We start from the raw sequence: 21,932 nt of genomic DNA, 5'->3' as shown, positions 1-21,932 counted from the left end.
AGTGTTCTAAGTGGGAGTGACCAATAGCAGACTAGTGTTCTAAGTGGGAGTGACCAATAGCAGACTAGTGTTCTAAGTGGGAGTGACCAATAGCAGACTAGTGTTCTAAGTGGGAGTGACCAATAGCAGACTAGTGTTCTAAGTGGGAGTGACCAATAGCAGACTAGTGTTCTAAGTGGGAGTGACCAATAGCAGACTAGTGTTCTAAGTGGGAGTGACCAATAGCAGACTAGTGTTCTAAGTGGGAGTGACCAATAGCAGACTAGTGTTCTAAGTGGGAGTGACCAATAGCAGACTAGTGTTCTAAGTGGGAGTGACCAATAGCAGACTAGTGTTCTAAGTGGGAGTGACCAATAGCAGACTGGTGTTCTAAGTGGGAGTGACCAATAGCAGACTAGTGTTCTAAGTGGGAGTGACCAATAGCAGACTAGTGTTCTAAGTGGGAGTGACCAATAGCAGACTAGTGTTCTAAGTGGGAGTGACCAATAGCAGACTAGTGTTCTAAGTGGGAGTGACCAATAGCAGACTAGTGTTCTAAGTGGGAGTGACCAATAGCAGACTGGTGTTCTAAGTGGGAGTGACCAATAGCAGACTAGTGTTCTAAGTGGGAGTGACCAATAGCAGACTAGTGTTCTAAGTGGGAGTGACCAATAGCAGACTAGTGTTCTAAGTGGGAGTGACCAATAGCAGACTAGTGTTCTAAGTGGGAGTGACCAATAGCAGACTAGTGTTCTAAGTGGGAGTGACCAATAGCAGACTAGTGTTCTAAGTGGGAGTGACCAATAGCAGACTGGTGTTCTAAGTGGGAGTGACCAATAGCAGACTAGTGTTCTAAGTGGGAGTGACCAATAGCAGACTGGTGTTCTAAGTGGGAGTGACCAATAGCAGACTGGTGTTCTAAGTGGGAGTGACCAATAGCAGACTGGTGTTCTAAGTGGGAGTGACCAATAGCAGACTGGTGTTCTAAGTGGGAGTGACCAATAGCAGACTGGTGTTCTAAGTGGGAGTGACCAATAGCAGACTAGTGTTCTAAGTGGGAGTGACCAATAGCAGACTGGTGTTCTAAGTGGGAGTGACCAATAGCAGACTGGTGTTCTAAGTGGGAGTGACCAATAGCAGACTGGTGTTCTAAGTCAACTAAAACCAGAATGTAGACCTCCCCACACTTCGAGGTGAACCAAGGACTGCATAGAATTTCATAGTCTGAAACAGGAAAGCCCTGTACATCAGACGAGTGTGATGACATCCCACTTTACATAAAGATCCTGCAGCATCAGAGAGCCTTTCAATGGTTCATTGGTGGCAGCGGTGGAATTGTACTTATTGTGGACATGCTGACTGGGTGTATAAGTGTGAGGACACCAGACAACCAGTCAACCCCTTTCCCTCCCATCAGCTGGATCTGTCACATGGGTTGCCGGTGCCGTGTCATTTCCCCTAGACGTGACGACACCTTTTCATCCCCCAGACAGACAAACAGACCCAGGAGACATGGTCAAGGCTGTTAGTGGAGACACACACACACACCTCTGAGTCACTGTGACACTCTGAAGGTAAAAAGAGGGAAAAGGATGAGAGAAAAGGAAGAGAGAGTGAGATGCTTTCAAGCAGGAAACGCTACCTGACAGCACCACCCACAGAGAGAGAGAAAGAGACAGGAGAGGAGGGGTGATGTAACCAACTGATCGCTGTGACGACAGCCTCTCTCGCACTTCCTTTTATCCCCAGGGTATTCTGACATAACAGAGTGGTGTGTGTGTGTGTAGTTACTAATGAGCAAGTGTATGATGAGTGTGTGTGAGAGTAGGAGAAGTCAGTAATAGTAGCTAACGTGACAACTGCTCCGGCTTAAACTGGACCGGACACACTACACCACCTAATCCATTCACGCTAGGAGATTATGATAGGAGGAGAGCAAGGAGCAGAACAACAAGACAAGGTGGGGGGGGGGGGGGGGGGGGATTCCAAACACGGGAGTCTTCAGTCCCATAGTCTTTGATGCAACTCTCGTGGAACAAAGAGGAGATAAAAGGAGGAGTGAGTGAGAGGAGGATGAGAATATGAGAGGGGAAAAGGAGGGAGGAGAGGAGGAGGCATTCCCCCGTTCAGAGTACACACTGGGTTCCTTTGTTGAATAATGAGAAAACACACACACACACACACACACACACACACACTTCTACAAACTCTGTTCTCTCTCTCTCTCTTTCACCCCCCCCCCCCCCCCCCCCGTCATCTCCTGAATATCTAATTGTGGAAGAAGCGAAGAGAAGAACGAGTGACTAACTCTTAGAAGTTACGGGGAGAGGAGGAGAAGGATGACGGAGAGAGGGGCTTTATTGGCATGGGAAACATGTTTACATTGCCAAAGCAACTGTAATAAACCAACAAGAAGAAACCAAAAACAACAACAAAAAAACGATTGAAAATGAACAGTAAACATTGCACTCATAAAGGTTTCAAAAATATAAAGATACCTGTTTATGCTCATGCTCTCTGTTTACTCTGTTTAGGGACAGACAGCATTCCCGTTTGACACGTCGGTATTACACATATTATACATACCTATAATAAAGCTTTACGTATAAAATATGACATCTATTTATAACTACACCAGCAAGCATCTTAAACACTCTCTTATCTCACTTGTCCAACTGTCTGCATAAGAAAACTCAAAAAGCATTGAAGTGTGATGAGAAAACTGGTTCTGCCAGAATGTCTTGAAACAGGCGACAACGGTCTAAGTTCCCACATAACGGTAACGGTGAGTTTCATGCAGAGGTGGAGTGGAAGGTGGTGTGGAAATGGGTTCACAATATATTCTGTGTCCCCATAGGAGAGGGTGTAGTGTGGAAATGGATTCACAATATATTCTGTGTCCCCATAGGAGAGGGTGTAGTGTGGAAAGTGGTTCCACTGTGATATTCTGTGTCTTCAGTCCACTGCCATTCCTCCAACTGTTCATCAGTACTCCAGTACTCCTCTCTTCATTCTTCTCTCTCCGGTATCAGCAAGTTAAATATCCCCCGGCTTATTCTGCCATTGCTCAGAGCTGAAATGTGTGTGTGTGTGTGTGTCCATTGTATGTATTCATTGCTGAGAGCAGTGTGGTGGGTGGAATACTTCAAAGACTTTTCCTCTGACTCACTCCTAACTTGTGAGACAGCAGAGGCACGCGACACACTGACACACACACACCTGACACACACACACTGACACACACACACACACACACACACACACACACACACACACACACACACACACACACACACACACACACCACACACACACACACACACACACACACACACACACACACACACAGCTCTGTCGCCTTCTGCTCTAACTGGTCCTGCATCATTCAATATATGTAAAAACATACAGAAGACCACCTGAATGGAATATAGGTTTAGGGGCTTAGAGGAACTGTCTCTCACACACACACCAAGACGTTGGACACTCTTGAAAAAATAATAATGTGGTCACATGACACACTCCCACCCACACAGCTATGACGTCAACGTCCCGGCTCACACAATGATATCACATGTCAATCAATGTCCCGGCTCAATGGTCAGCTGGAGACCCTTCCTGTATCACACACACACACACACACAGACACAGACACACAGGGTTAGAGGCACGCATGACATCATACCCAGGAGTACAACAGGGAATAATACAGTTCAATGATGATGATTTAACGGGACTATACAATTTTTAGTTAGTAAAATCTGTACTATTAGGTATCACAGCTGTCATATTACTAGTCTGGATTACTGGACCCCAATCCCTTCTCTCTGCTCTATATTCTCTCTCTCCTCCCGCTATCCCTTCTCCTCTCTGCTCTATATTCTCTCTCCTCCCTCTATCCCTTCTCCTCTATATTCTCTCTCCTCCTTATATCCCATCTCCGTTCTATATTCTCTCTCCTCCCGCTATCCCCTCTCCTCTCCTCCCTCTATTCCCTCTCCTCTCTGCTCTATATTCTCTCTCCTCCCTCTATCCCATCTCCTCTCCTCCCTCTATCCCCTCTCCTCCCTCTATCCCCTCTCCTCCCTCTATCCCCTCTCCTCCCTCTATCCCCTCTCCTCACCTCCCTCTATCCCCTCTCCTGTACTCCCTCTATATTCTCTCTCCTCCCTCTATCCCCTCTCCTCTCCTCCCTGTATCCCCTCTCCTCACCTCCCTCTATCCCCTCTCCTGTCCTCCCTCTATATTCCTCTACTCCCTCTATCCCTTCTCCTGTCCTCCCTCTATCCCCTCTCCTGTACTCCCTCTATCCCCTCTCCTGTACTCCCTCTATCCCCTCTCCTGTACTCCCTCTATCCCCTCTCCTGTACTCCCTCTATCCCCTCTCCTGTACTCCCTCTATCCCCTCTCCTGTACTCCCTCTATCCCCTCTCCTGTACTCCCTCTATCCCCTCTCCTGTACTCCCTCTATCCCCTCTCCTGTACTCCCTCTATCCCCTCTCCTGTACTCCCTCTATCCCCTCTCCTGTCCTCCCTCTATCCCCTCTCCTGTCCTCCCTCTATCCCCTCTCCTGTCCTCCCTCTATCCCCTCTCCTGTCCTCCCTCTATCCCCTCTCATGTCCTCCCTCTACCCCCTCTCCTGTCCTCCCTCTATCCCCTCTCCTGTCCTCCCTCTATCCCCTCTCTTCAGTTTGAAAGTGATGGGTATAGCGCTAGACTCCAGCTCTCTGAGCCATTCCTAAGCTAGACACGCCTCACCACAGAACTTTGAACTGAAGAGGCACAACTCAACAAGAGTCTCTCCTCAGGAGAGAGGAGGGGAGGGGAGAGAGAGAGAGTGAGAGAGACAGGATGGAGGAGAAGAAAGAGAGGGTGTATTTGGAGGGCTTTTGGCAGGGAGTCAGGGGAAGCTCCTAAATCCATAAATCAATAGTGACCTGTGCATGAGACTGGGACAGGTGTGAGAGGCTTCAGAACGGGAGCTGGATCACACAGCTGAGGGAGGAGTGTGTGTGGGGGGGGGGGGGGGGGGGGTACCTGAGTTTGTGTGTGTGTGTGTGTGTGTGTGTGTGTGTGTGTGTGTGTGTGTGTGTGTGTCATGGTACTAGTGGCTCAATAATATAGCGCTAGTTTGTCTGGAAATCTCCAGCCTCTCAACAACTCTCTCAAGGCCTGCGCCATGGGCTGCGAGACACACATACATATACAATCACACACACACACACACACACACACACACTGGAATCTGCCACAGCATGCGTACGTGCACAACTTTCTACTTATCTGTGTGAGTGTATATGTTAGCTAGCAGTTCAGATCGTGTTTCGGTCGCTGCTCTCAACAGATGTTCCTCCAACACACACACTACACCCCCCCTTCCCCTCCCTCTCCCTCCCTCCCTCCCTCACGCTCCAGGTAATACCAGGCTCCACAGCAGCAGAGTTGATACTAAACACTCCTCCCTCTAACTGCCAGTATCAGTGGTGTGTCTGTCTGTCAGCTGGGAGACAGAACGAGGGACACAGTAGAGTAGGTCTCCACATGTCTAAGGAGTGTACTATGAACATCCAGTAACTTGCAGGTGCAGGGTACTTTTTGTACTCTGTCCGTAATAGTCCTGCTATCTCTAACTGAGAAGAGGGGGGGGGGAGAGAGAGAGAGAGAGAGGAAAGGGGGATACCTAGTCAGTTGCAAAACGGAATGCATTCAACCAAAATGTGTCTTCCGCATTTAACCCAACCCCTCTGAATCAGAGAGGTGCGGGGTTGGGAGAGAGAGGGGGTAAAGTATACGACATCATTAAATCTATTTACTCTAACAACACAAGTAGTATTAAACTGAACAATAAAATAACAGAGTTTTTTTGCACAAGGGCGAGGGGTGAGACAAGGGTGCAGTTTAAGTCCAACTCTGTTCAACGTCTACATCTGCAGCCTCTGGACTCAGATTCCTGCTCTATGCAGATGACCTTGGCCCACTGTCACCGACAGAGCAACTACAGGAACAACTTAACATTATTTGGGAATAAAGCATAATTTCTCTTTTTTTTACCTTTATTTAACTAGGCAAGTCAGTTAAGAACAAATTGTTATTTATAATGATGGCCTACCAAAAGGCCTCCTGTGGGGATGGGGGCTGAGACTAAAAATTAAAAACACAATAAAAATATAGGACAAAACACACAAGTTTCAGAAATCCCAAATTGTAATTTTCCAGAAAAAGGCCAGGAATCAGAGCAGCAGACACTCGTTCAAATGAGGAAATACCATGGTTGAACATGCCCAATGGTACAACTACCTAGGACAAAAAATATGTGCCTCTGGTAGATTTGGTCTGGCAGTGAATCCACTCACATAAAAAGCCTGCAAAGCATTTTACTTCTTAAAAAGTACATTTTCAAAAATGAATATTTCCTATCCAAATATGGTACAAAAAAGTCAATAGTGTAATTTTACCAATTGCACTATATGGAAGCGAGGTTTGGAGTCCAATCTGTAATTATGATTATAAGCACTGGGCTAAAAACCCAAAAGAAAATCAACATACAGAATTATCCTTAACATATATATTTTTTAAATACCAAATCATGTATGCAGAGCAGGACTCTGAAGATTCCCTTTAATTGTAAATATAAAGAAAAGGACACAAACATTTTTGCACCATCTGAAATTAAGCCCCAACATCCTTACTATTCAAAGCACTGGAAAGCCAACAGTGAAACCCTGAAAAGAATCCCCTATGTCAGCTGTTAAAAACACTAAACAACCCTATTACCCAAAACACACAAGGAAATCAATCAAATTGTTACAGAAATTAAAACCTCCTAAACAAAAACAAAGAATAAACTAAACTGCTGTTTGGCCCTCAAAAGAGAATACAAATTGTCAGAATGTCTCTACTCTGTCAGAGATCCAAAACAGAACAGTGACCAAACACAGGCTCAGCGACCACCAGTAGGTTTTAGAAAAGGGCCATACAAAAAGACATGGCTTCCCAAAGAGGAACACTATGTGGTCACTGCACTACAGGGGAGGTACAGACAGAGATGCACTTTCTCTTCTACTGTAAGAAATCCTCCCAAATAAGATCCATCAATTCCCAACGTCTGTGCTTTTAATAATGACATAAAGCTGGGAATGATTCTGGGTGATTTCCATAGCCTGAGGGACATCCCATGACCTTTAGTTCCCTGAAGTATATACATTGTACATCACTTACAAGTAATACATAGTGTAACCATCATCCATGTACATTTTGTTGTTTATTTATTTTTATAAACTTATTTAATTAAATGTATCAACTGAATGCATCTTCTGCATTTAAATGCAAGAGAATCCGAGAGATGCGGGGGCAGAGAGAGGGGGGGGGGATAAATAGATGGAGAGGGATTAGAGGAAGTATGAGAGGCAGAATAATTGAGAGAGAGGAATATAATTGACCAAAATAAAAGGAGAAAGAGGGAAGACCCAAAACAGGCAATTATGTCTTCTATATACCTTTACGTTCTCATCTCCTCAATTCACTGTCTGATCTAGAAGATGAAACTCCCCATAGTAAAAACCCTGACAGTCTCAACGCCCTCTCCCACAGACACAAAAGCTTGGGGAAGATGTCTACCGACGTATCGCAGCCATGGCAACAATACTTTAGGTGGCCAGCTCTAACCATTACCATGGCAACTTTCAGAAGGTGAATCTCCATGTCTTCCTAACTGACTAGGGGATTAACTGACAATAAAGTTCAACACAAAGACAATGGGTTTCATCCAAAATGGCACCCTGTTCCCTATGTAGTGCACTACTTTTGGCCAGAGCCCTATAGGGAATAGGGTCCAATTTCAGATGTGTCCTTCCTTCTGATATTCTACATCACTGTACAATAGCCACACACTCAATGCAACACTGGACCACTTCAGTAGAATAATTTGCCCATTCTTTGTAACACTTTTTTACTTTTCTTCCTCAAACACTCCTGGAAAGATAGATATATTTATCCTCTTCGGGATAAAACAATACGTTAGAAGCCGTATGCCTCCTTTCCAAAACTCCTCTTCCATCTTCCCCTGTTTCAAAAACTGCAGCATTGTCCTCAGGAAAAGGGATTTCCCTCCCTCTCTTTTTCTGTTGCTCCACAATAGCCATATTAAGGTCTGTTCTCTATGCATTACCATTACCATCTGCAGTATCATATTAGCAGGAGCTTGGAATACTGATCAACTGGTCAAGAGACAAAGGAACAATGGCGACTTATGCACCAAACCCCTTCTCAATGCCCAGCACCGCGGGGGAGGAGGAGAAAGAAAGGAGAAAAAGACATTCCATCGGATTACAGTACAGCAGGAAAAACAAGAGAGGGAAGAAGCAGCTGAAGAGATGTTGCCAGAATCTCTATATACCCCCCTGCCAAAAAAAATGACGTCTGAATGAGAGAAAGAGGAGGGGAGAGGAGCAGACACAAAAAGGCAGCCACCTCGAGACTTAGAGACGCTCCTTTTTATAAAAGCAGAACCAATGCCGGATCTATACAGTGTGAGTTAAGGCTATTGTGATCTAGCCAGGTGCCTGCATGGAGGGAGGGTGATCGACAGAGAGAGAGAAAGAGAGGGGGAGAGAGAGAGAGAGAGAGAGAGGAAGGAAGGAGAGAGTTAGACTGGGTTAATGATATCTAAAGAGCATATGCAAATGAACCAACTTCACTTCGGCAGCTTTGAAGTGTATCAGAAAGTGAAGGATGGGGGTTTCAAGTCCATCCTACCGTGCACCGTGGGGGTGAGGAGGAGATACGGGAGAGAGAGGGAGTGAGAAGAGAAGGTATAATATTAAAAGTCTATGTGACGGTACCTTGCAGGAGGACCCCTCCATTTTTTCGGAAGAAGGGACTCCCTGGCCATATAGGAGGACTGGACATGCTGCAGAAAAAGAGAGAGAGAGAGAAAGAAGGGAGAGCATGAGTAAGGAAGAGCCTCGGACTGAATTCGCTCAAATGACAGCCCTGTAAAATATTCCACTGGAGCAGCACTTCTTCAATCTCTATGCAAAACACAGCAAGGTTGTTTCAACCAGTCCCTTACACACTAGAAACAGACCATGGCCTTTTAGTTGTAACCACATGAGCAGTCATCGAAGCGCCCACGCACACACACGCACGCTAACACACAGAGGTTGTGTGTGGGGTCGATGTGTGTGTATGATAAGAGTTCAAAGGGTTAACAGACTCCTAATACCTTTATCTCTGCAGTCGAGGGGATAAGGACTGGACACAACTCTCTCTCTCTCCTACTCCCTTTATCACTTTTCTCTCTTTGTCTGTCTGTCACTCTCTCCCCGTTGTCTCTTAATCCTCTCTCCCCGTTGTCTCTCTTTGGCTCTCCCTCCCTCTACCTCTCTCTCAGACCAGACAGAGCTATCCCCGATCTAATCAGATGGTAGTCTGATCTTCCACTGAGCTCCATCTGAGTCCTTCATCCTCTCACATAGATAGGGAGGCGCACACACACACACACACACACACACACACACACACACACACACACACACACACACACACACACACACACACACACACACACACACACACACACACACACACACACACACACACACACACCCCTGTAACACAGCAGATAGCAGAGCCACAGCCAGGCCGTCTACTGCTATGCTCCATGTTAATCTGCTTACTCCATATTAACTAATTGAGCTGTAGAACAAACAGTGGAGCAGGAAGGCACAGCACATTATAGCCCCAAAACGGTGTGTGTGTGTGTGTGTGTGTGTGTGTGTGTGTGTGTGTGTGTGTGTGTGTGTGTGTGCCACCAGCTTAAGACACACACTTGATGAGTTGCCTCAGAAAGAGAGACACGTCTCAATTAAACGACGGAGAGCGAAGGAGAAGAGAAAAAAAACGTGTTCAACAGGCACCTTAATCAAGCACAGAGCGACCTGTTTCTCCATCTCCATCTCCTGATAAGCAGGGCACTACGCCGATGACAGATGGCTAGGTCTGACCTGACAATTTGGGATAATTTAGCTGTGGAGAGGAGAGGGCCATCACATCTCCACTCTTCATACAGAGAACGGATACTTTCAATTATAGCTGTGTCGGAATGCTGAGACACTGAATGCTGAGACGTGCACACACGAACACACACACACACACACTCACTGAGCCACACGCATACAAACACACAGGCAAACACACACAGAAGCCTTCTGACTGACTGACAGCCTCATTAGCATATGTGTTGCCTGGCAACCGAAACAACATCGTCAACTTCCTTTTTCCTTTATTGGTATTCATGTATTTTGTTTGGAGACCAGCTACTAAACACCACTACACACTTAGAAAAAAGGGTTCTTCGGCTGTCCCCATAGGAGACCCCTTTTTGGTGGAACTCAAAAGGGCTCTTCTACCCATTGTCTTACATCAGCTAGTGCGTTGGTTCCACCTGCACTGATCTGTCTCGTACCTCGCAAAGGATCATGGGATAGATCAAAAGTAGTCCGGCTACAAGGTGTTGCCACAACATTTGAAAATATTACCTAGGCGACATCGTCTGCTGAATCCCATTTCTGCCTCAAAAATGTCTGAATTAATCTAAGCTAGAACAATAAATGTCAATAATGTTGATGTTCTTTTGGTGAGGAAGTCTTAGTCACCCCATTTTACATCTAGCTAAAGATAATTGTCCTTCAATGAGCAGTATTTCTGAAGCTTGACTATGGGCACGAAAGCTAGCATAGATTTGTCCGGCAACAGATGAGCCAGTCACTGAAATGTTCTGATAAAAACTAGTTAATTGCATCCGCCATGGAGCCCAGTTTCATAATTTTACCATATGTCCCAGCTGCTTGGCATGGTTTTGAAGTAATCGCAAAAAAACAGGGCTTATTTTAGGGCATTTTTCACCCTGCCAGCTCCAATTAGTTCACTGAGCACGTAGCACCAACTCACCTTCCAAACTTTCTATTCCTAGCCTACTGTTCTCCATCAAAATGCCAGCTTCGCAATTGTTAGCAATGAGATTTACCCACGTAAACCTTAAACATTTACCTCAGGTAACGGCTACTTGATGTGCGATCTCACTGTTCGGCTGAGTACACGTTGCGGTGGCCCACGGTGAAGAGATGGCTGACGCCAAGCGATTAAATGTTTTTTTTTAATTCTGGTCATGGTTTACCAAATTCTTTCCAGAAAAAGGTGTAAAACCTAAAACAAAACACGTGTCCGTGTTCTCTTTTTCAAGATTTTGCCAATTGAAACCGGCAGAAAAATTTGAATGAAAAACGAAACGATTTTTGGACCAGTTTTGTTGTTTATAAATGGTTGCTGGGTAATTTGATATGCGTCGAAATCTGTTCATTAGTAGGCATCGAATTGAGTGTATGCTGCGCTGGTTCACTGAGTTGCAACCAAATGGATGGGTCTACCTCGTTGATTTGTAGATCTGACACCTCAGATTGTGAGCCCAGAAAGGTATGTAGTACCCACAGGTGGACACGGGGAGGAGAAAGTGAACTATAAACCCATTCAGTTTTTTGCCTAACCCTAACCCTAACCCTAGGTATAAACTATTTTGCAATAACCCTAACCCTGAACAGATAGTAACCCTAGCCACAACCTAAATTCAATGGTAGGATAGCCTAGAACATTTTTATAAAGTATTTTCGTAATAATATTATGTTAGTTAATACCATTATAGTACTAAATAGCATTTTCATTGTTTTGTTTTTTTAAGTTAAAACCTCTAGGTATTTGCTGTTTTTTTCCCCATTATTTCTTCATTTATGGTATTTATTATTGCAAGGCAGAACACTTGATAAACAAGCCACATTCTACAGACAGTCACGGATTACAAAAAGAAAACCAGCCCAGTCGCGGACATCGACGTCTTGCTTCCAGACAAATTAAATAACTTCTATGCGCGCTTTGAGGACAATACAGTGCCACCGACGCGAACCACTACCAAAGACTGTGGGCTCTCCTTCTCCGTGGCCGACGTGAGTAAAACATTTAAACGTGTTAACCCTTGCAAGGCTGCCAGCCCAGATGGCATCACTAGCCACGTCCTCAGAGCATGCGCAGACCAGCTGGTTGGTGTGTTTACAGACATTTTCAATCTCTCCCTATGCCAGTCTGCTGTCCCCACATGCTTCAAGATGGCCACCATTGTTCCTGTTCCCAAGAAAGCTAAGGTAACTGAACTAAATGACTATCGCCCCGTAGCACTCCTGTCATCATGAAGTGCTTTGAGAGACTTGTCAAGGATCATATCATCTCCACCCTACCTGTCACCCTAGACCCACTTCAATTTGCTTACCGCCCCAATAGATCCACAGACGATGCATTCGCCATCACACTGCCCTATCCCATCTGGACAAGAGGAATACCTATGTAAGAATGCTGTTCATTGACTACAGCTCAGCGTTCAACACCATAGTACCCTCCAAACTCATCATGAAGCTTGAGAACCTGGGTCTCAACCCCACCCCGTGGAACTGGGTCCTGGACTTCCTGACGGGCCATCCCCAGGTGGTGAAGGTAGGAAACAGCATCTCCACTCTGCTGATCCTCAACACTGGGGCCCCACAAGGGTGCGTTCTCAGCCCCCTCCAGTACTCCTTGTTCACCCACGACTGTGAGGCCAAGCACGCCTCCAACTCAATCATCAAGTTTGCAGACGACACAACAGTAGTGGGCTTGATGACCAACAATGACGAGGCAGCCTATAGGGAGGAGGTGAGGGCACTCGGAGTGTGGTGTCAGGAAAACAACCTTCAGGAAACAGCAAAGGGCGTACCCCCCCTATCCACATCGACGGGACAGCAGTGGAGAAGGTGGAAAGTTTTAAGTTCCTCGGTGTACATATCAGGGACAAACTGAAATGGTCCACTCACACAGACAGTGTGGTGAAGAAGGCACAACAGCGCCTCTTCAACCTCAGGAGGCTAAAAAAAATGTGGCTTGTCACCGAAAACCCTAACTAACTTTTACAGGTGCACAATCGAGATCATCCTGTCAGGCTGTATGACCACTTGGTACGGCAACTGCACCGCCCACAACCAAAGGGCTCTCCAGAGGGTGATGTGGTCTGCACAACGCATCACCGGGGGCAAACTACCTGCCCTTCAGGACACCGACGACACCCGATGTCACAGGAAGGCCAAAAAGATCATCAAGGACAATAACCACTCGAGCCACAGCCTGTTCACCCCGCTTCCATCCAGAAGGCGAGGTCAGTACAGGTGCATCAAAGCTGGGACAGAGAGACTGAAAAAAATATTATTTCTCAAGGCCATCAGATTGTCTCAAGGCCACTAGCACTCAAAGCCACTTTCTCAAGGCACTAGCACAGACAGGCGGCTGCCTACCTACAGACTTGATATCATTGGCCACTTTAATAAATGGAACACTAGTCACTTTAATAATGCCACTTTAAGAATGTTTACATATCTCACATTACTTATCTCATATGTATAGTACACTACACCATCTATTATATACTATCTATTGCATCTTAGTCGCTCTGTCACTGCTCATCCATATATTTTATATTTATATATTCTTATCCCATTCCTTTACTAGATTGTGTGTATTAGGTTTTGTTGTGGAATTTGTTAGATATTAGATTTTGTTGTGGAATTGTTAGATATTACCTGTTAGATACTGCTGCACTGTCGGATCTAGAAGCATAAGCATTTCGCTACACTCGCAATAACATCTGCTAACCATGAGTATGTGACCAATTGTCACGCCCTGGCCATAGAGAGGGTTTTATTCTCTATTTTAGTTAGGCCAGGGTGAGACTAGGGTGGGCATTCTATGTCCTTTTTTCTATGTTTTTGTATTTCTTTGTTTTGGCCTGGTATGGCTCTCAATCAGGGACAGCTGTACATCGTTGTCGCTGATTGGGAGCCATACTTAGGCAGCCTGTTTTCCTTTGGGTTTTTGTGGGTAGTTGTTTCTGTTGGGTAGGTTGCACCTGACAGGACTGTTTTTCGTCGGTGTTTGTTATTTTGTTTAGTGTTCACCATTCCTTCTAAATAAAAGAACATGAGTATACACGTTCCCGCTGCGTTTTGGTCCACTCAATACAACGAACGTTACACCAATACAATTTGATTTGAAGTATAAGACCACGAAGCATCAGTTACAGGCTACAAGCAGCAATATGATTGACATAAAATAGTATGCAACGAAACACTATATGTCCCACTCATTACTTTACAGTTACCTATATACAGTTGAAGTCAGAAGTTCACATACACTTAGGTTGGAGTAATTAAAACTCGCTTTTCAACCACTCCACACATTTCTTGTTAACAAACTATAGTTTTGGCAAGTCGGTTAGGACATCTACTTTGTGCATTTTTCCAACAATTGTTTACAGACAGATTATATCACTGATAATTCACTGTATCACAATTCCAGTGGGTCAGAAGTTTACAAACACTAAGTTGACTGTGCCTTTAAACAGCTTGGAAAATTCCAGAAAAATACGTCATGGCTTTAGAAGCTTCTGATAAGCTAATTGACATCATTTGAGTCAATTGGAGGTGTACCTGTGGATGTATTTCAAGGCCTACCTTCAAACTCAGTGCCTCTTTGCTTGACATCATGGGAAAATCAAAAGAAATCAGCCAAGACCTCAGAAAGAAAATTGTAGACCTCCACAAGTCTGGTTCATCCTTGGGAGCATTTTCCAAACGCCGGAAGGTACCACGTTCATCTGTACAAACAATAGTACGCAAGTATAAACACCATGGGACCACGCAGCCGTCATACACACAGAAGGAGACGCGTTCTGTCTCCTAGAGATGAACGTACTTTGGTGCGAAAAGTGCAAATCAATCCCAAAACAACAGCAAAAGCCCTTGTGAAGATGCTGGAGGAAACAGGTACAAAAGTATCTATATCCACAGTAAAAATGAGTCCTATATCGACATAACCTGAAAGGCCGCTCAGCAAGGAAGAAGCCACTGCTCCAAAACCCCCATAAAAAAGCCAGACTACGGTTTGCAACTGCACATGGGGACAAAGATCGTACTTTTTGGAGAAATGTCCTCTGGTCTGATGAAACAAAAATAGAACTGTTTGGCAATAATGACCATCATTATGTTTGGAGGAAAAGGGGGATGCTTGCAAGCCAAAGAACACCATTCCAACCGTGAAGCCCAGGGATGGCAGCATCATGTTGTGGGGGTGCTTTGTTGCAGGAGGGACTGGTGCACTTCATAAAATAGATGGCACCATGAGGAAGCAAAATTATGTGGATATATTGAAGCAACATCTCAAGACATCAGTCAGGAAGGTAAAGCTTGGTCGCAAATGAGTCTTCCAAATGGACAATGACCCCAAGCATACTTCTAAAGTTGTGGCAAAATGGCTTAAGGACAACAAAGTCAAGGTATTGGAGTGGCCATCACAAAGCCCTGACCTCAATCCTATAGAAAATGTGTGGGCAGAACTGAAAAGGCGTGTGCGAGCAAGGACGCCTACAAACCTGACTCAGTTACACCAGCTCTGTCAGGAGGAATGGGACAAAATTCACCCAACTTATTGGGGGAAGCTTGTGGAAGGCTACCCGAAACATTTGACCCAAGTTCAACAATTTAAAGGCAATTCTACCAAATACTAATTGAGTGCATGTAAACTTCTGACCCACTGGGAATGTGATGAAATAATTAAAAGCTGAAATAAATCATTCTCTCTATTATTCTGACATTTCACATTCTTAAAATAAAGTGCTGATCCTAACTAACCTAAAACAGGAAATTTTTACTAGGATTAAATGTCAGGACTTGTGAAAAACTGGGTTTAAATGTATTTGGCTAAGGTGTATGTAAACTTCCGACTTCAACTGTACAATACCAAAAGGACAGATTTCCACCGGTCTAATGTCCATTGCTCGTGTTTCTTGGCCCAAGCAAGTCTCTTATTATTGGTGTCCTTTAGTAGTGGTTTCTTTGCAGCAATTCGACCATGAAAGCCTGATTTACACAGTCTCCTCTGAACATTTGAAAATAAACTGTTAGCTACACAGCTGACCAAGTCACTGCACTGGCGACCAACATCCTTGCACAGAATTTGTGCAGGAGATAGCCACCGGTTTGTTTTTATTTTCTCAAATTTACAAACTATTAAATCTGTCACAACATTTTAAGAATTTAGCTAGCTATTTATTCTGCATATTTCATGGAGAGTTATACAAGAGTGCAGTGATGTCCAAAATTAGGAACTATGTTTTCATTTTTTGAATGGCGGATGCTCAATATTCAAATTTGAATAAGAGTTCCACATCCTACAAGGCAGATCGGTCACAGAGTTTCTAAACCCAGAGGCACAACATCGCGAGACTTCTGGGAACGCTTGCGAAACAGACCAAACAGAGCAGGCAGGGGGTTTGGTGTTTGAGAGAAGGGAAAGATTCTTCCTTAGTTGTGCCTTTTAGATTTTGAGAAAATCTACAACTTAGAATCGAGCCAATGGCTTAAGTAGTTTAACATGTTATAACTCCAACCTCGTGAATGTGATAAACTGACACGTTTCCATTTTCGTCAAAATAATTTCATATCGAAGGAGTGCCTTTGATTTGATGGCCTGCACATGCGCAGTTCAGCGCGAGACAACCATGACACCAGATGACGCGTTTCTACACATGAGCTTAGCAAGCCAACGTCACCATGACATTGCCTATAAGTGTGATCGGGGATTTCTATTGGAGAAGCAATTTTTGCCTATCTTCATACTGTACTGTCTTTGGATTGGTTGAGGGACGAGTGTCGCGGAGGAGTGACACCATTTGATGTGAGACAATGGTTCTTCCTGGAACCAAAAATGATTATTCTATGGGGACAGCCCAAGAACACTTTTAGGTTCTAGATAATATCTTTTTTTTTAAGAGTGTATGGATCCAGGTCAAATCAACACCAGCCAACAGTCTTGTATGTGATATCATGTTTACCATTTAAAGGGATGAGAGCTCACTGAGTAATTTATTGAGATATTACAAGTTTGTTTTGACTCTAAAAGATACAGTATATAACCAACTCTACATGCTAGAAAATATTAAATAAATAGCAGTGATAGCAGACAGTTGTAGGGAAGCAGACAAGTGCAATTCGTCATTAAGTTGAAATAATTAGGGCTTTGATTCCCTCTCTATCTGGAGTACAGACATCAATGCCATTAATGTATGTGCATACTGTAGTATACACCTACATTATACAGTGACACAGTGTATTATAAGCCTACATTACACAGTGCCATTGTGTAGTATAAACCTACATTATACAGTGACATACTATAGTGTCAGTAGAGGCTCCTCGGAGGAGGAAGTGCAGGACCATCCTACTCAGTGAATTTCATTTAAAAAAATTAATAGTGAGGGGCCTCCAGAGTGGCGCAGTGGTCTAAGACACTGCATTTCAGTGCTAGAGGCATCACTACAGATCCGGGTTCGATCCCGGGCTGTGTCGCAGCCGGCCGCGACTGGGAGACCCATGAGGCGGCACACAATTGGCCCACTGTCGTCCGGGTTAGGAAATGGTTTGGCTGGCTGGGATGTCCTTGTCCCATCACGCTCTAGCAACTACTCGTGGCAGCCGAGCACATACATGCAGACTTCGGTCGCCAGCTGTACGGTGTTTCCTCTGAAACATTGGTGCGGCTGGCTTCCGGGTTAAGCCAGCAGTGTGTCAAGAAGTAGTGCAGCTTGGTGGGGTTGTGTTTCGGAGGACGCATGACTCTTGACCTTCGCCTTCTCCTAGTCCATACGGGAGTTGCAGCGATGGGACCACAGGTGTAACTGCTAAACTGATTACTATACACTGTACTACGTGATTGTAGTGGGTTCACTGACGTGTTAGTCCTAGTAGCTATGTTGACTATGATGTTAGCTAATATGGTGACAACGATGTAGGCTGTGTGTAGCGGTTATGGTATGAATGTTTGGCTTGGAATGTTTTTTTCGCAGCTGTTGTGTTGTGCACTGAAGTCCACAAGCAAAGGGAAAATGTGAGAGGAGGAGAGCACGTAGATGAGAGAAGGAATTATACAATGAGCAGAGTGATGATGATGTGTGTATGTGGCTGCTATGAAAGTGAACTGTGTGTGCAGAGGATCAGGGGTGTATTCATTCAGCCGATTCTGTTGAAAAACATTTCTCAAATGCAACAAAATGGGGTTAAACCAATAGAAACTTGTTTGCAACTGTTTTGACTAATGATTACACCCTAGGTAAACTAGATGCAGGCAAAAGTGTGCAAGGTGGTATTGAAAGTGTCACTAGCTACGTTTCCATCCAATTGGCGACAGATTTTCATGCGAATACTCTAAAATCCACATAAAAACATGTACATACTCCCACCAGAAATGTGTGTCCATCAAATCAAACTGTTGCAGATAAAAGTCTGTGAGTGATGATGTAGCGCACATAAAAATACCTGTTGCGGTTAAATTCCCATGTACCTAATTAAAAAATACAAGTTAAACTCTATTGATGGTTTTCTCACCAAAAATGTGCCATTATATAGTGAGTGTGCCCACAGCGCTATCTGCATGCTGTTGGCTAAAGCGTCTGTATAGCCTACAGGATTAGATGACTATTATGGACAAAAGAGAGAGATTCTTTGTATTTGTCAAATGGCAGTCAAGCATTGATCATCCTGTCACCAGAATAAGACCCTCGATATTTATTGGAAAGGAGCATCAAGCTTATCACTGTGCACTTTCACCACCCTGTGACGTTCATCATAACTTATTTCATCTGTAGACTAATAAACTGCATGCTTTACCAACGAGTCGTAGTGGGAGGACCACACAACATGTCATCGCGTGCCTCCAAGTTTACTTCCATATGATGATTATTATGTCAATATTTGCGCATAAAAATGTTTCCACCAACATTTTTCCCATTATTCATTTTACAGACACAAAAAGATCCCACCTTGTATAGTGTATTTTGTTTTCTAGACATTTGGAAAGTTTACCCCCCAAAAATCTGTTTCCATCAGGCCTGTCATGACATTTTTTACTCACATAAAAAGGTAGGATCCAATTTGTCTCTCGACCTGTGCACCTGCGTTATAAACTTTAATTCGTAGCAACATCATGATGGATATAGGGAAAATTGGAGTGTCATTGTAGCCTAAACCTATTGATGTTACATTGAATGGAATATGAATGACAGTCATCCAATATGCTGTAATAGAAATAAGGCCATGTTCATTAAAAAAAAAGTATCCTCCCTAATCTTAAACGGCACCGTCTGCCACTGTGTAGTATAAGCCTACATTATACAGTGACATAGTGTAGTAAAAGCCTACATTATACAGTGACATAGTGTAGTATAAGCCTACATTATACAGTGACATAGTGTAGTATAAGCCTACATTATACAGTACCATAGCGTAGTATAAGCCTACATTATACAGTGACATAGTGTAGTAATGATAGGAGAGACCATGTCAGGATATGACAGAGCCAAGTGACTTGGTGTATAGCGAGAATAGGAGAGGGCCTAGAACAGAGCCCTGGGGGACACCAGTGGTGAGAGCGCATGGTGCGGAGACAGATTCTCGCCACGCCACCTGGTAGGAGCGACCTGTCAGGTAGGACGCAATCCAAGCGTGGGCCGCGCCGGAGATGCCCAACTCGGAGAGGGTGGAGAGGAGGATCTGATGGTTCACAGTATCAAAGGCAGCAGATAGGTCTATTATACAGTGACATAGTGTAGTATAAGCCTACATTATACAGTGACAGTGTAGTATAAGCCTACATTATACAGTGACATAGTGTAGTAAAAGCCTACATTATACAGTACCATAGCGTAGTATAAGCCTACATTATACAGTACCATAGTGTAGTATAAGCCTACATTATATAGTGACATAGTGTAGTATAAGCCTACATTATATAGTGACATAGTGTAGTATAAGCCTACATTATACAGTGACATAGCGTAGTATAAGCCTACATTATACAGTACCATAGCGTAGTATAAGCCTACATTATACAGTGACATAGTGTAGTATAAGCCTACATTATACAGTGACATAGCGTAGTATAAGCCTACATTATACAGTGACATAGCGTAGTATAAGCCTACATTATACAGTGACATAGCGTAGTATAAGCCTACATTATACAGTGACAGTGTTGTATAAGCCTACATTATACAGTGACATAGCGTAGTATAAGCCTACATTATACAGTGACATAGTGTAGTATAGGCCTACATTATATAGTGACATAGTGTAGTATAAGCCTACATTATATAGTGACATAGTGTAGTATAAGCCTACATTATATAGTGACATAGTGTAGTATAAGCCTACATTATATAGTGACATAGTGTAGTATAAGCCTACATTATATAGTGACATAGTGTAGTATAAGCCTACATTATACAGTGACATAGCGTAGTATAAGCCTACATTATACAGTGACATAGTGTAGTATAAGCCTACATTATACAGTGACATAGCGTAGTATAAGCCTACATTATACAGTGACATAGCGTAGTATAAGCCTACATTATACAGTGACATAGCGTAGTATAAGCCTACATTATACAGTGACAGTGTTGTATAAGCCTACATTATACAGTGACATAGCGTAGTATAAGCCTACATTATACAGTACCATAGCGTAGTATAAGCCTACATTATACAGTGACATAGCGTAGTATAAGCCTACATTATACAGTGACAGTGTAGTATAAGCCTACATTATACAGTGACAGTGTAGTATAAGCCTACATTATACAGTGACAGAGTAGTATAAGCCTACATTATACAGTACCATAGCGTAGTATAAGCCTACATTATACAGTGACATAGCGTAGTATAAGTCTACATTATACAGTGACATAGTGTAGTATAAGCCTACATTATACAGTGACATAGTGTAGTATAAGCCTACATTATACAGTGACATAGTGTAGTAAAAGCCTACATTATACAGTGACATAGTGTAGTAAAAGCCTACATTATACAGTACCATAGCGTAGTATAAGCCTACATTATACAGTACCATAGCGTAGTATAAGCCTACATTATACAGTGACATAGTGTAGTATAATCCTACATTATATAGTGACATAGTGTAGTTAAAGCCTGCATTATACAGTGACATAGTGTAGTATAAGCCTACATTATATAGTGACATAGTGTAGTAAAAGCCTACATTATACAGTGACATAGTGTAGTAAAAGCCTACATTATACAGAGCCATTAGTACATGACTGTACTAGGTCCAACCGCTTTGCCACAAGTTTAAAAAGACTCTTTGTTTTCCTACAGAGCCGAGTCTCTCTCACAGTCACAGCGCCCTACTTTCCCCTGCGCCTGAAATAGAGAGGGCTCTGTTGAAAAGTGTGTGTGTGTGTATGTGACCTAAAGTTTGCACTGACTTAACCATTGCTCCACAAAATCTACAGACTTATTATTAAGTTGCAAGTTATAAACTTTCTTTGAGACTGTAATTAAAGTCACAATATCAATTGGACCCAGTGTAAAGTACAGTATGTGGAGGGATACAATAGCCATGGCTCAGGTCTGTTCTTAGGTTAGTTCACCAGGGGCCAGCCCAGTGTTCATAGTCCCAGTCCACATATGCTTGGCGTCGGGTTACCACCCAGGTATCTGTTGCCATGGTAACAGCATGACTGGCGGTATCAGTCGAGCCCAGCGTTTCGTTCAATTCAGCTGTACGGACAGAATAATGCAAACATGGACGGGCTTTTGACATCTCCTTTTTCAATCTGCTCTCTTTTTCCTCCCTCGCTATATAAACTCATACTGCAGTTAGCATCAACAAGATAGACAGAAATAGTATCTGTGGTCTGTAATTTAGATTTCCTGTACACATCAAGAAATAAGCCCCGAGTTGACCATAACTTAGAATTCACCTTTAAGAAAGAGTTTTGCTTGGTTGCAGGTTAGGTCCGATGGTAATT

At 43.7% G+C, this 21,932-nt stretch overlaps 1 protein-coding gene across 3 annotated transcripts in view; it reads right to left on the bottom strand.

Annotated features, from left to right (window-relative positions):
- Positions 1-21,932, bottom strand: part of foxn3 (forkhead box N3) — a 123,431-nt gene that overhangs the window by 28,367 nt on the left and 73,132 nt on the right. For all 3 annotated transcript variants that reach the window (XM_014196326.3, XM_014196371.3, XM_014196335.3), the window contains exon 4: positions 8,818-8,885. In XM_014196326.3, the coding sequence (XP_014051801.2) occupies positions 8,818-8,885 (68 nt within the window). The remainder of the gene's footprint in view (positions 1-8,817; positions 8,886-21,932) is intronic.

The sequence above is a fragment of the Salmo salar genome, chromosome 01 (assembly GCF_965601325.2).
Source record: "Salmo salar chromosome 01, fSalSal1, whole genome shotgun sequence".
Classification (NCBI taxonomy): Eukaryota; Metazoa; Chordata; class Actinopteri; order Salmoniformes; family Salmonidae; genus Salmo; species Salmo salar.
Note: the sequence above shows the minus strand (reverse complement) of the source record. Positions and strands in the feature narration are given on the sequence as shown.